This window comes from Carcharodon carcharias, chromosome 15, assembly GCF_017639515.1.
Source record: "Carcharodon carcharias isolate sCarCar2 chromosome 15, sCarCar2.pri, whole genome shotgun sequence".
Lineage (NCBI taxonomy): Eukaryota > Metazoa > Chordata > Chondrichthyes > Lamniformes > Lamnidae > Carcharodon > Carcharodon carcharias.
In genome coordinates this window covers 91812430-91826470 of record NC_054481.1, presented here as the reverse complement: position 1 = coordinate 91826470, position 14041 = coordinate 91812430, and the positions used below count along the sequence as shown (strand labels likewise).

Below are 14041 nucleotides of genomic sequence, written 5' to 3'. Positions count from 1 at the left end.
AACTGCAGAAGGCTGCAGCACAGAGGGATTTGGAAGTCCCTGTGTATGAATCTCAAAACACTAACATACAAGTTCAACAGGTAATAGGGAAGGAAATGGATTGTTGGTCTTTAATTCAAAGGGAATGGAGTATAAAAATAGGGAAGTCTTGCTAAAACTATACAAGGCACTAGCTAGACCAGGCCTAGAATACTGTGAAAAATTTTGGTCCCCTTATCTAAGGAAAGATATACTGGCATTGGAGGCAGTCAAGAGAAGGTTCAATAGGTTGCTCCTGGGGATGGAGGGATTTTCTTATGAGGAGAGGTTGAATAGGTTGGGCCTGTACTCATTGGAATTTAGAAGAATGAGAGGCGACCTCATTGAAACATATAAGATTCTTAGGGGGTTTGACAGAGACTATGCTGAGAGGTTGTTTCCCCTTGTGGGAGAGTCTAAGACCAGAGGGCATAATCGCAAAGTAAGGGATGAATTTACAGAGATGAGGATGAATTTCTTCTCCGAGGGTAGTCAATCTGTAGAATTCTTTACCGCAGAGGGCTATAGAGGCTGGGTCGTTAAGTATATTCAAGGCTGAGATAGGCAGATTTTTAATCAGTAAGGGAATCAAGGGTTATGGGGAAAAGGCAGGAAAACGGAGTTGAGGATTATCAGATCAGCCGTGATCTCATTGAATGGCAGAGAAAACTTGATGGGCCAAATGGCCTACTTCTGCTCCTACATCTTATGGTGGTGTGAGAAGGAAATCTGCCGTGTTACTTCGTCCGGCCTAGGTGTGACTCCAGACCCAGAGCAATCTCGTTGACTCTTCACTGCCCTCTGAAATGGTGTGGCAAGTCACTCAGTTCAAGGGCAATTTGGAATGGGCAACAAATGCTGGCTTTGTCAGCAACACCCACATCCCATGAAAGATAAATATCAAAAAAATTGCAATGAAAGTATCCTGCTTGCAAAGGAAGATGAAGAGAGACACAACTACTAATACAATGGATTGCAGTCTAACTTAACTCTGAAGCTTTTTTCCTGATTCCTGGCATTGAAACATTTCACTATACTAGTGTGAAACCAGGAAAGCAAATAAGACAATGCATTGAAAACAGTTAGCTCTTTTATGTGGATCTGCGATGCCAACAGTCAAAATATTTTTACTGGCAGAGTGAATGAAGTCAGTGAAATCACACAATGCCACTGCTCACTTCGAATATTGAAATACACAACTAAAAGCTTAATGAATTCCTTAGGCTTTTAAGATCTGGGACTGAGAGCATTGCCTTATGTTCCTGCATTTACAAAGAATAAGACTGGTATGAGTAAATCCTAACCAAGCTCTGCTGTTTGAGCGCAATCATAACTCAGGAGCAACTCCTATTCCAAGTTAATGGTTTATGAATGAAGGTACCTGACCTTACCACTGCTGTTTTGTGGGATCTTCAATTGTGTGTTTTTTATGTAACTGCAGTATTCTCATGGATTACTAATCATGGAAATAACCTGGAGTGGCAGCCTTCACCTAAAAGAAAAAAGATTCTCAAGCAAGCCAGCAAGAGGCATTCATTAATGGGAATATTTTCCTGAAGGAGTTGGGATTTTTGGGATACAGTCCCAGAGGGCCCCTATCTAGGGGTAGGCGGTGGCATAGTGGTGCTGTCATTGGACAAGTATCTCAGAGACCCACAGTAATGCTCCGGGGGCCTGGGTTTGAATCCCACCATGGCAGATGGTGAAATTTGAATTCAATAAAAATAAAGGCTGATGATGACCACGAAACCATTGCGCGCGCAAGAGCGCAGAAATCTCCCTGAGGCACGGAGCTGCCTCAGGGAGATTAATTTATGTGTGACAGTGGTACATGAGCTGGGACATATCTATGAATTTTATTAAGAATTTCTATTAAAGCTACAAACCCTTCATGAAACCTCATCCACGGGCGGAAATACGAAGGCCGTTTGGGCTCCTCACCTGCCCATCAATCTTAAGGTTGGACAGGCAGCCCAGAAAATCAGCTCAATTAGTTTTAAAATGGCCTTAATAGGCCTTTGACAGTTCGACAGGTGCGCAGCTGACTCCAGTGTGCGCCTGCTGAACTGAAGATTGGAATGACGCGTGGTGACGTTTGGACGCATGCCCGCGTCACCGCACATCACTTTATGCGTCAGTGAACGGGATCCACTCCTGCACGCCGACCAGAAGATTCAGTGGATAAAGTCTTTGTGGGTAAAGTTCCACACATCTACCATACTTTCTGTGAAGAAGTGTTTCCTAACTTTTCCCCTGAATAGTCTGGCACTGATATCAAGTATATGTCCTCTTGTCCTAGACTCCGCCACCAACAGGAGTTTTTTCTCTACCTATTAATCAATCTCTCTCAAAATTCCAGAACTCTCAATCTAATCACCCCTAAACCTTCTCTATTCCAGGGAATGCAAGGCTAGTTTGTGCAATTTCTCATAATCGAACTCTTGGGGCTGAATTTTACGTTGATCAGTTGGACGAGCGCCTGATCCGATTGGGCGTGAAACCATGCAAGATAACATCAGGCAAGCATCCCGATATTTTATTCAGTGGGCGCGTACAATAGTCAGAAGCGTGCCCACCAACAAGTAAGAGGGCAGTTAAGCCCATTAATGGCGCAATTGTCTACTATTTTTCATTCCAACCTTACTGTTGGCGGACGGGCGAATCAGTCAGGCAGCCTTTACATTTTTCATGAATCCTCATCCAAGGATGGGATGAAGTTTCGTTATGAAATAAAATATAAATAAAAATCCATGGACAGCATTTTTATCATCTATATTTTCAGGTGCCTGATTGTGATGCTTGGACATTTTCTTTCTGCTTTTTAAAACATTATTGGAACATTTTTGGGTCTGCAGCTCCCTGAGGCAGCTCTCTGCTTTCAGGGAGCTTTCTCTCAGTGCTTGTCCACGCCCACGTTGACGTCATCGCCCACCCTCCTCCCGCACCCCCACCCTGGCAGCACTGAGCTTTTCAGCGTGCACTTCATGCTGGCTCGCCGTTAATTGGCCAGCCAACATGAAATCACGGTCGGGGGCCGATCACGGCTGGCGGTCCATTTCCTGGCCGATCTTGGGCCAACCAATAGTGCCCACCTGCTGAGCTAAAAATTCAGGTCTTGGAGCCCTGGTAACAGTCTGCTGGATCTGTGCTGCACTCCTTCCAATGCATCCTAAGGTACAGGGCCTACAACTGTACACAAGACTCCAGATATGATCAAATCAGGGCTTTAAATAGCTATAGCAAAATAACCTCTCCTTTATATTCCAGCCCTCCAGCTATAAAGGCTAACATTCTATTGGTCTTTTTGGATGGAATTTGCATGTATTCTGGCCATAATCTTTCAATTCTCCTTAGATATGTGAGTGGCTCCAAAGGACTGGAAAATTGCAAATGTTACATCCCTGTTCAAAAAAAGAGGAAAAAAATCAGCTAAGTACAGGTCAGTCAGCATAATGATGAGGAAACATTTGCAGACTATAATCCAGAATAAAATCATAACTTGGAAAATGATGGATGAATCAATGACAGGCAGTATGAATTTGTTAAAGGAAAATCACGTTCAATAACTTGATTGAGTACTATGCTTAAGTAACAGAGAGGGTTAATGAGGGTAATGCAGTATATGACTTTAAAAAAAAATTGCGTTGTTAACAAAATTAAAGCACATAGCCTTGTTCTCGCATTACTACAGTGACTGGACTTCAGAAAGTACTTTATTAGGATGTCCAGTGGCGGGAAAAATGCTTTATAATAAAAGTCTTTTTTTCTTTTATGGGACTTATCCTACCCAGTGCAGACATGAAGATATGGGACAGAATAGGTTAAGACATGGCTTAATTGAGGTTTTCAAGATGTTTCGCTAGAGTAAAGAGAGAAAAAAACTATCCCCTCTAGTGAGTGGGTCAATGACCAGAGGTCATAGTTTCAAAATGAATGGTAAAAGATCTACAGCCTGATTTTTGCAGAGCTGTGGTGATGCTGGGGACATTTAAAATTGACAGGCAGGACCTGGGTCCAGGACTACGGCCCCCATTTCCTACAAGTCCTATTTTCACAGGAGGTGGGGGGGGGTGGGGGTGGGGGAGTGGGGTCAGGATGCGATTCTACACATGTAGAAAACCTAAACTCAATGCTAAGTTCAAACAGACCCCATTTTCTATGGAACAAGGGCCTTATCCTGCAGTGTGGGATTTATGAACCTTTAGAGAGATTGTAAATGCTCTTGATGGTTGGAAAAGGTCTGTAGAACTGACATACTGCCAAGTTATTTAAATGGCTAGCCCTTTGAAAATAAAAAAAATGCCTGCCTATGTCTTTTAGAGAAAAAAAATCTGTTCCAGCAGATTCAATAGCCATTTGTTTAGCTAATTTTGCTATCATTATGCCATTATTAATGGTTGGCTGCTTTCCACAACCTATCATTATCACAGTGGGGGGGGGGGGGGGTGGTTCTAAGTTCACAGTTTGATTGATAGCTCAAAGACATTATTAAAGGATTAGCTGTCTTTGCTGTGGCTTTGAATACAAATGTTTGTTTTTATAAGCTGTTAAGTACTTGAGGGGATTTAAATACATTGAATGGGATTATATTTTTATATATCGATATTCAGAAGTTTATTTTATTTCATCTTAGCATGACTCCTGAAGTCTGCCTATGATCGATAGTGGGTGAGTTGTCATAGAGGGTGCAAGGGCAAAGGGTGCTGGATGGAGGGCATGAGTTGGCATAGGGCTATAAGGGGCCATGGGGATGGGGATTGGCATGAGTTGGCATGTATGGGCATGGGGAGTGGGTGGGCGGGAGGGGTGTGAGGGGTGAGAATAGAGGGTCTAAGATTTACAAAACAACTGGGACAAAATTTTACAGAACTGAGGCAGGATTTTTAAACGGCCTGAGTTGGTGCTCGCAGTCCCTGGTTGCCTCTGATCTGCATCCAGGGGGGCAGCAGGCTCAACTCCATCCTGCACCTGTTCCCCAGAACGAAAATTGCGCCATTTGGGGCACTTTTTCCCTGAGGAGGATGCACCAAGACAGGAAATTTCCCAACTGGAGCTACCCACCTTAGTAGCAAAAATCTGGTCCTAAAGGGGGAGATGAGGAGAACATTTTTGCACTCAGAATTCTTGGGATCTGGAACTATCGACACGAAAAGGTGGTGAAATTTGATTCCATAAATAATTTTAAAATGAGAGTTCAACAGGTCTTTGAGGAAGAGGAACTTACTCAGTTATAAACAAGGAAATGGGGCTGTGGTACTAAGCACAACTGCTGTTTCAAAGAGCCTGCACAGGTACAACTAAAGAAAAAATTAATCGCAAATTTATTCACTGTTTCTCAAGTCTACCTCCAGAAAAGGGGCCTAATTAGAATTTAAACAAAACAGAACTTACACAAAGGAAGTTAAGACATGGACATCTCATACAAACATATGAGATAGGAGCAGGAGTAGGCCATTTGGCCCTTCGAGCCTGCTCTGCCATTCAATAAGATCATGGCTGATCTGACTGTAACCTCCTGCCTACTCCCAATAACCTTTCACCCCATTGTTTCTCAAGAATCTATCCAGCTCTGCCTTGAAAACTTTTAAAGACTCTGCTTCCACTGCCTTTTGTGGAAGGGTATTCCAAAGACTCATGGCCCTCTGAGGTAAAAAATGTCTTCTAATCTCTGTCTTAAATAGGCAACTCCTTAACTAAGTGACCCTTAGTTCTACATTCTCCCACAAGAGGAAACATCTTCTTCACATTCACTCTGTCAAGGCCCCTCAAAATCTTAAATGTTTCAATCAAGTTGCTCTTCTAAACTCCAGTGGATACAAGGCTAGCCTGCCCAATATTATCTCATAGATAATCCATCCATTCCTGGGGCAGCATTTTCCCCCCATCAGGGGGGTTGTGCGGGAGCGGGTGCAGGCGGGTGGGTTCTCGATCAGCAGCCCCAATTAAGGCACGCCCATTGTGAGATCCGCTCGGAAGCACTGAGCGCTCCCTGTGCAGGTGGGGGGTGGGGGGGGAATTCCCTGCACCTCTCTCACGCGTCGGTGCAGACTCGATGGGCTGAAGAGCCTCTTCTGCACTGTGTGATTCTGTAAACCTTGTCTGAGCTGCTTCTAATGCATTCACATCCTTCTTTAAATAAGGAGACTGATACTGTACACAGTACTCCAGATGTGGTCTCACCAGTATCCTGTACGACCGAAGCATAACTTCCCTGCTTTTATATTCAATTCACCTCGTAATAAACAATAACATTCTGTTAGCCTTGACAGGAGGATATATTTTAGTAAACCGTCCTTGTACAATTCTATGGTTCTAAGGTTAAGGGGGGATTTATTAAAGGCATTCAAAACCATGAAGGGTTTGATAGAATAAATAAGGAGAAACTGTTTCCATTGGCCACAAGATCAGTAACAAGGAGACACAGTTTTCTGATTAAAAACACAAAATGCTGGAAGTATTCATCAGGTCAGACAGCATCTGGGAGAGAAGCATAGTTATCATTTCAGGACAATAACTTTTCATTGGAACTGAGCGGTTTCCGTTTTAATTTCAGATTTCCAGCATCTGCAGTATTTTGCTTTTGTAATAGTTTTAAGGCAATTGGCAAAAAAAGAAGTGAGATGAAGACAATCTCTTTTACGCAGATAGCTATTACGATCTGGAGTGCGCTGCCTGAAAGGGTGGTGGAAACAGATTCCAGAGTAACTTTCAAAAGGGAATTAGATAAGTAATTGAAGGGAGAAAATTTCAGGGCTATGGGGAAAGATAAGGGAAATGGGACTAATTAGATAGCTCTTTCAAAGAGTCAGCACAAATGGGCCAGGTGGCCTTCTCTGTATTGGTCATTCAATGACTAGAACTGGAATGATTCAGCTGAACTGGTGTTACTGAAGCGGATTTGGAGCTGATTTCAAGGTGTTAGCGTCGGCCTGACTGGTAGATCTCTCAAATGTCCACTGGGGATTGGTAAGGGGGTGCGGGGGTGAGGTGCGGAATTCAAAAATCCTACTCCAGAAACTTGAGCTCATATATATGCTGGCACTTCCAAACAGGAATGAGGGTGTTCTGCACTGCCAGATGCTGCCTTCTGGATGATGTAAACTCAAGTACCCTCTGAATGACCAATACAGAGAAGGCCACCTGGCCCATTTGTGCTGACCCTTTGAAAGAGCTATCTAATTAGTCCCATTTCCCTTATCTTTCCCCATAGCCCTGAAATTTTCTCCCTTCAATTACTTATCTAATTCCCTTTTGAAAGTTACTCTGGAATCTGTTTCCACCACCCTTTCAGGCAGCGCACTCCAGATCGTAATAGCTATCTGCGTAAAAGAGATTGTCTTCATCTCACTTCTTTTTTTGCCAATTGCCTTAAAACTATTACAAAAGCAAAATACCCTCTGCCTTCTCAAGAGTTATAAAATATCCAATGGCACTATTCAAAGAAGAGCTGGGTGATCCTCCTGGTGCTGTGACCAGCATTTATCTCTCAAGCAGCACCAGTACAACAGATTATCTGATCTTTTATGTAATTGCTGTTAGCAGGGCTATGTATGCACAAGTTGGCTGTCGTATTTGCCCATGTTACAACACAACTAAACTTCAAAAGTGCTTCATTTCTTGTGAAGTGCTTTGGAATATCCTAAGGACATGAATGAAATCAAGTTCTTTCAGCTTCTGATGCCTGCACTGTAAATATATCAGTTGTACTTTTGTTAAAAATACTGTTATAAATTCTGGACAGCTATAGATGCCTTCTGGAGTTCTGAGGCAGCTCTGTGTCTCAGGGAGCTTTCATTGCACGCACCTGCACGCATGCACAAACGTCCACGCTCGACCCCCCTCCCGCCCCCCCACCCCAGCAGCGCTCAGCGTTGCAGCGCAGGTTTCATGCTAGATGGCCATTAATTGGCCAGCCAGCATTAAATCAATGTCGGGGCCCGACTGTGGGCGGCAGTCAGCTTCACGACCACTCCCAGGTCAACCCGCCCGACGAGGTAAAAACCCTGTCCTCAGTCTCAAAAGTTCCAGAAAAGTGTTGAGAATGTCAGGTTGTAAACAGTAGTATTTTAAACTGCCCATTTACTTACAAGATAAAAGAGAATTGCAATGTTAAGAATAGCCAATAAGCATTTCTACCTGGATGCAAGGCCAATGTGATTCATGTTGCTACAGAGATGGGCTTTGAGAGGGGAAGGGTTTCTCAGGCATCCCTGAAAACTCACAGGCAGTTAGTCTGCCAGGATCTGGGAGAAGGGGAGCAACTAGAAGCCAAAAGACTCTATGGTTCATCTTTCAGGAATGCAGGTGGGAGCTCGTGCTCGAATTGAAAAGACCAAATATGTGAGGATTTCAAACAAGGCTGGAAGATTCGCCTAGCTTGCGCTAGAGGGGGAATCGCCAGGAAAATCCATCACCACGAGAAACAGTTCTGGGTTTAGAAGATCCCCAGGCTAGGAAAAGAAAGAAGTGAGCTCTCGGAAGCTTAAAATCACTTTGGGCCGGGCCTGGTAAAATCAAATGACTACTTAATGAACAGTGTAAAGTATACCAGGGAAGCGCGTTTCTCAGCTGTGTTAAAATGGGAAAGGTCTGTAGGAAATTTAAGTTGCCTTCAAAAATAGTTAATAGTGCTTTTAAAACAAAAACAGAATTACCTGGAAAAACTCAGCAGGTCTGGCAGCATCAGCGGAGAAGAAAAGAGTTGACGTTTCGAGTCCTCATGATCCTTCAACAGAACTGAGTGAATATTATTCCTAATATTCTCCTAATATTCACTCACTTCTGTTGAAGGGTCACGAGGACTCGAAATGTCAACTCTTTTCTTCTCCGCCGATGCTGCCAGACCTGCTGAGTTTTTCTAGGTAATTCTGTTTTTGTTTTGGATTTCCAGCATCCGCAGTTTTTTGTTTTTATACTAGTGCTTTTAGTCTGTTTGTTACAGTGAACGTTATAAAACAAGAAATCTTGTTTTGTCATCCTTTCAGCTGACAACTGGGAGTTCAAATTTCTATTTTTAAAGTTATTGATCTCTACAGGGATCATATCAACAATCCAGCTGTATGTGTGGCATCAAATACTGGATGAACTGAAATCTCCTGCAGTTCAATGTTCATGAAGCTGAAGCCCTTTCCTCATCGACCTTCTTGCTGAGCCCAGTAATGCACAACCTCAGCATTCTTCTTAATCCTGAGCTGAGCTTCAAAACTTCATTTCTGGTCCATCACTAAGACTATCTTCTCCTATTTCTGCAACACTGCCAGTTTACACTGCTCAACTAATGGAATGCTTTATTCACACCTTTACATCCTTGACGTGTAAGTTTCAAATACTGTCTTCCTCTGACAAAATCTATATATCTCAGTGTTGAAATTTCTCAGTATTTTTGGGGAAAGTGTTCCAGATTTCCACTATCTTCTGTGGGAGAAAGTGCTCTCTGATATCACTACTGAATGACCTTAGTTCCAATTTAATGTTAAGTCCTCTCACTCTGGATGCTCCCACCAGAGGGAATGATTTCTATTCACCAAATCACATCCTTTAATCATCTTAAACACTTCAATTATATCACCCCTTAATCTTCAATACCCAGAGGAATATAAGCCTAACCTATGCAATCTGTACTCATAACTTAACCCTTTTAGTTTCTATCATTCTGGTAAATCTGCACATCACCCACTCCAGGGCTAGTATATACTCTCTTGCTCTGTTTAGATAATTGCTAAAACCTATTTCTTCAGTCTCCATTCTGTTTCTCTTCCTTCTCATTGTCCACCTTATCCCTTTCGTGTGACATTCAACTACTTGACAAATGTTATGTAAATAAATAACCGGTGTATTTGCTTCAGTGCTTTTGTCAATTGAACATGAGGAAACAAATTCCAGTTTAAGTTCATGCATGTTGATTCAATGTTTGAATTTGTCCCATTTGTTTCTTCTCCGAGGATAGATTTGTCCAGCACAAATATTTCACAAACAACATACAGGTAAATCAATGCTGTAAGTTGTGTCAGTCACTCTAATCCATGCAGACCATGGGCAGGATTTTCCCATTGGCGAGTGCGGGACGGGGCCCGCTCGCCCACGCATAAAATGACGCACGGTGACATCAGGCGAAATTTCCGAAGTCACCGCGCCCCATTAAAATTTTCCAGTAGGCAGAGGCACAGCAAAATCAGCTGTGCGCCTGCCGACCTGTCAATGGCCAATTGAGGCCACTGACAGAGTCACTTAGTTAATTAATGGACCTGCCCATGGGCGGGATGAGATTTCATGTAGGTTGTTAAAAATTTTATTGGAATTTTTGTAAAAATTATGGACATGTCCCAACTCATGTGACAGTGTCACATGAGTGGACATGTCAGGAATATTTTTTTTCTATTTTTAATATTTGTGGCAGAACAGCCGATTTCCCTGAGGCTGCACTTAGCCTCAGGGAGATGAGTGCACTCTTTTGCGCGTATGCGCGAAAGAATGCACTCTCGATTTAGGGATTTCCCCACCCCCTACCCGCCAACCGCACAGGGAGCACATAGCACTTCCGTGCGGACGTCACGCTGAGCAGGCCTTAATTGGCCAGCCCACGTAAAAGCAAAGCTTGCATGCCTGAGTACAGTAGAAGCGGCTGAATTTGCGGAACAAGTGGAACAGAAGGACAGGTCAATTAGATATGAGGGCAAAGGGTAAAAGGCTGCAATTCTTACAAGATGCACACCCTTGGCAGTAAGTTGTAATTTTCTCTATTTTTGTTGACCATCGCTGAACCTTTTATCATGCATACCTGTGTGCCATGATTGGCTGCATTTCTGTCCTTCCCATTAATTCATCTAGGTTTCCCAAAATTATCCACAGGAAATTTGCAATGTGTTACCGTTTTCACTGGCAGCTGGAAAATTCCACACCGCTTGCAATGTCAATGATATGATCTGATACATGATTCTGCATGTTTGAGCTTATAAAGATGTTTGATTTATGTATTTGTTTTATAAATTTTAATTTATCCTTCAAATACCTGAACTTCTAAGTCAATGAAAATCTCTAGGCTTTCCTCCCTCTCTTTAAAGGAGTTTTATACTCTCTAATTTTACATGGTATTGGGCCTGAACCGCCAGCAAAGAGAGAGACAGGCCATTACCTGAACTCAGGGCCAGGCCTCAGAAATGAAAAAGAAATATGCTGTCCCCACTGCTTTAACCAGCTCCTAAGGATGAACACATTAAATATTTTAAAATATTCAATGTAATTGCAACCAACAATGCCTTTAAAACCATTTGTTAAATAAAAGTAGTCCTGAAGATGAAGGAAAGTACTATGAATTGTACCTGAAAAAAGCCAGATGAAAATATCAAAGGTCAAAGCAGCTGAATAGCTGGACTGATATTATCCAGTCTTTTGTGTGACTACAACTATTTCTCTCAATTCCAAAAACTCTCTTCGTAAAATTTCCACCTTCAGTTCAAGTACTTGCTGCAGTGATTGATGTGTACCAGTAATGAAAGCAATTCTGCTTATGTTTCACAAAAATAATCCAATAATGATGAGAGCTGAAACCTCAATAGAGCTAAAACAAGTTAATCAAGAAATGTTATGCTTCGGTCACAAGTTTATTAATTCACTATTCTTACACAATACCCATGAATACCTTGGAAAAGTTTGGATTAGATCACTCCAATCTCTCACTATTACTGTAGCTTACTGCAATGACTCAGCAGAGTTCATCATCATATTTCGGTGGGTTGAGCACAAGCATCGCTCAAAGTCGTGAAGCCACAAACACCAAGTTGCAAACAACACACTTGAACATTTAGCCTGCTCTACTTGTAGCTTTATTTGTGTTTAAATCCCGAAACATAGGACTAAAGCTCCAAACCAATGCTGTGAAAAGATTAACATTTAGGGCCGCAATTATATGTTGGAGATAAGAATCGTTAGATGAGACGAATCTTGCTATCCAATTCCCGCCTCCACCTTGAAACTGTCAGAAGGTGAGATCTTCCGGGGTTTAGGCTATACATCACCTGGAGATAGGCCTGCCACCTCCGCAGAAATGGAGGTGGATCAAGCCCTGAGCCAGCAGGTTAAAGGGCTTGCCTCTGTTCCCAAAAAATCTCAACCTGGTGTTCCCAATGCAATTAGCACCTTGTCTATATATAATTCAACCTTCTGAACATTTAATTTCCCCCCCCTTTGCCCTCCTCCCTCATTCACACCCCTTCATCCTCATGTTGCTGACTCATTATCCACTTTATAAACAGAACTCACAAGCCCTATTATACCAGACAGAAGCCATTGAATAGCTCACAAAACTCCCTGAGTAAACAAACAGACTCTTTAAACCATCTTTGTAAACAACATCTGTAAAACGATTAGTCAGTTGAATTGCAGCCAAGAGCCTAGAAAACTCCTCAATAAATAAACAGATTTCAGAACTGCTCTGTCAACAGATGTCTAGACTGAATACATAAAAACAAGGGGTAAATTATTAAACATTTACACATAGTTATCATACTAGACTACCCTTTCAATAATATGAAATTTACTCTATGTTTTTATCTATTAGATGGATTTTTAAAAATTAATCTGAAGACTTTTCCATCTTTTACTTGACAGCTTGCCAGTTGGCAGAAGTAATAATCTCGCCAACACATTGTTAAGGGGTAGTTACATCCACCAATCACAGCACTTTCATAACTCACTTTAATGAACATAGATACAACTCACGCTACAGCATTTAATAATGAACTGTAAAGGAAACAAAATTTTAACTACCTTTCAAACTCTACCAGCCTCCTGTCTATGGTTCCTGCCTCTAAGTCCATAAAAGTTAAAAAAAAACTTACCTGGGACAGGGTGTCAGTGAGCCCACAATGCAGACAGTAACCTCCTTAATAGGAGCAGGTAGGTTCTGGAGCCAGTTTCCTCCCCCCATCCTCATGAAAATGGCCAAGTTCAGAAACGAAGGGGAGGAGGTGGCCATTTTTTTCCAGTTCCCCCTCTGTTTGGTCCCAATTGGGACCATAAAAATCCAGCCCTAAATGTGTTTTAATTAAATTATTTATTCCATTATTTCAGTCTGTTTTATATGTTAATCTTTGCAAGAACAATTCCTAAACCTGAGTTATTAAACCATCTCTCTTTTTTATTTCCCATCACAAAATAAATATGTCAGAAGTGTAAGTTTCCTCACCAACATTCCCTAAGCGCATATGAAGTCTTCCTTTTGTTATTGTCGTCACTCCGTAAGGCTTAACAGTGCCATGCTTTGTGATGTCAGCCAAAGCCATTGGTACATCCAGGGGATATTCTGTGGTTATGACTGCCAGTTCATGAGAAACCTGGACTGCAGTGCGACCCTGGCGTAGCAAATACTGCAACAATAAGATGCTGTTGTCAGAATATTGTACTTAATGTTGAAATAAAACATATACAAAGGGACTTTGATGGACTAACAATATTGACGCAGAGTTGAGGTTGGCAATGACTGAACGATGCAGACATCCATTACACTTGCATTTTCCCACAGTTTTCTTTAAGGCTTTTGCACTGAAACTTGTGGTAATAAGAAATCCATTTCAGTGCATTGCCCAATTCAGACAATCTTGGACCTGGTTGAACACAGAAAGCGACAGCATGTCTCTTCAACCAAATGCAATGGAGGATTCTTAATGAGGAGTTCAGAGTCTGAACCAGAACACTTAAGCTAGAATAGTTAATTCAATGCCAAATCATGTACAGAAACAAAGCGCGAAAAGGAAAGATGGGATTAATAGAGGGGGGTAAAAAGAATCAAAGAAAATGTTTTCTTTAAATCTCCAAGAATAATTAAAATCAGAAGGAATGAGACGTCACACTTAAGAAAGTTAATTTGCTTCTAATGGGATAGGGCAATTCGGGCAGCAACCTCCAGATTTCCACGTTTAACTACACTGTTCAATTTACTCTTTAATAGTGGCCAGCATTGATAATCTCACTGATATTTTTAACCACAAAATCCCAGCATATGTTAATCCTAAACTTTCAAGATTTC

General features: G+C 41.9%; 1 protein-coding gene across 2 annotated transcripts in view; it reads right to left on the bottom strand.

The window, feature by feature from the left end:
* Positions 1–14041, bottom strand: part of nphp4 (nephronophthisis 4) — a 475487-nt gene that overhangs the window by 80978 nt on the left and 380468 nt on the right. For both annotated transcript variants that reach the window (XR_005945404.1, XM_041207356.1), the window contains exon 16: positions 13202–13382. Coding sequence is in view for 1 of the 2 variants with exons in the window: in XM_041207356.1 (XP_041063290.1) it covers positions 13202–13382 (181 nt within the window). In the remaining variant the exon portion in view is untranslated. The remainder of the gene's footprint in view (positions 1–13201; positions 13383–14041) is intronic.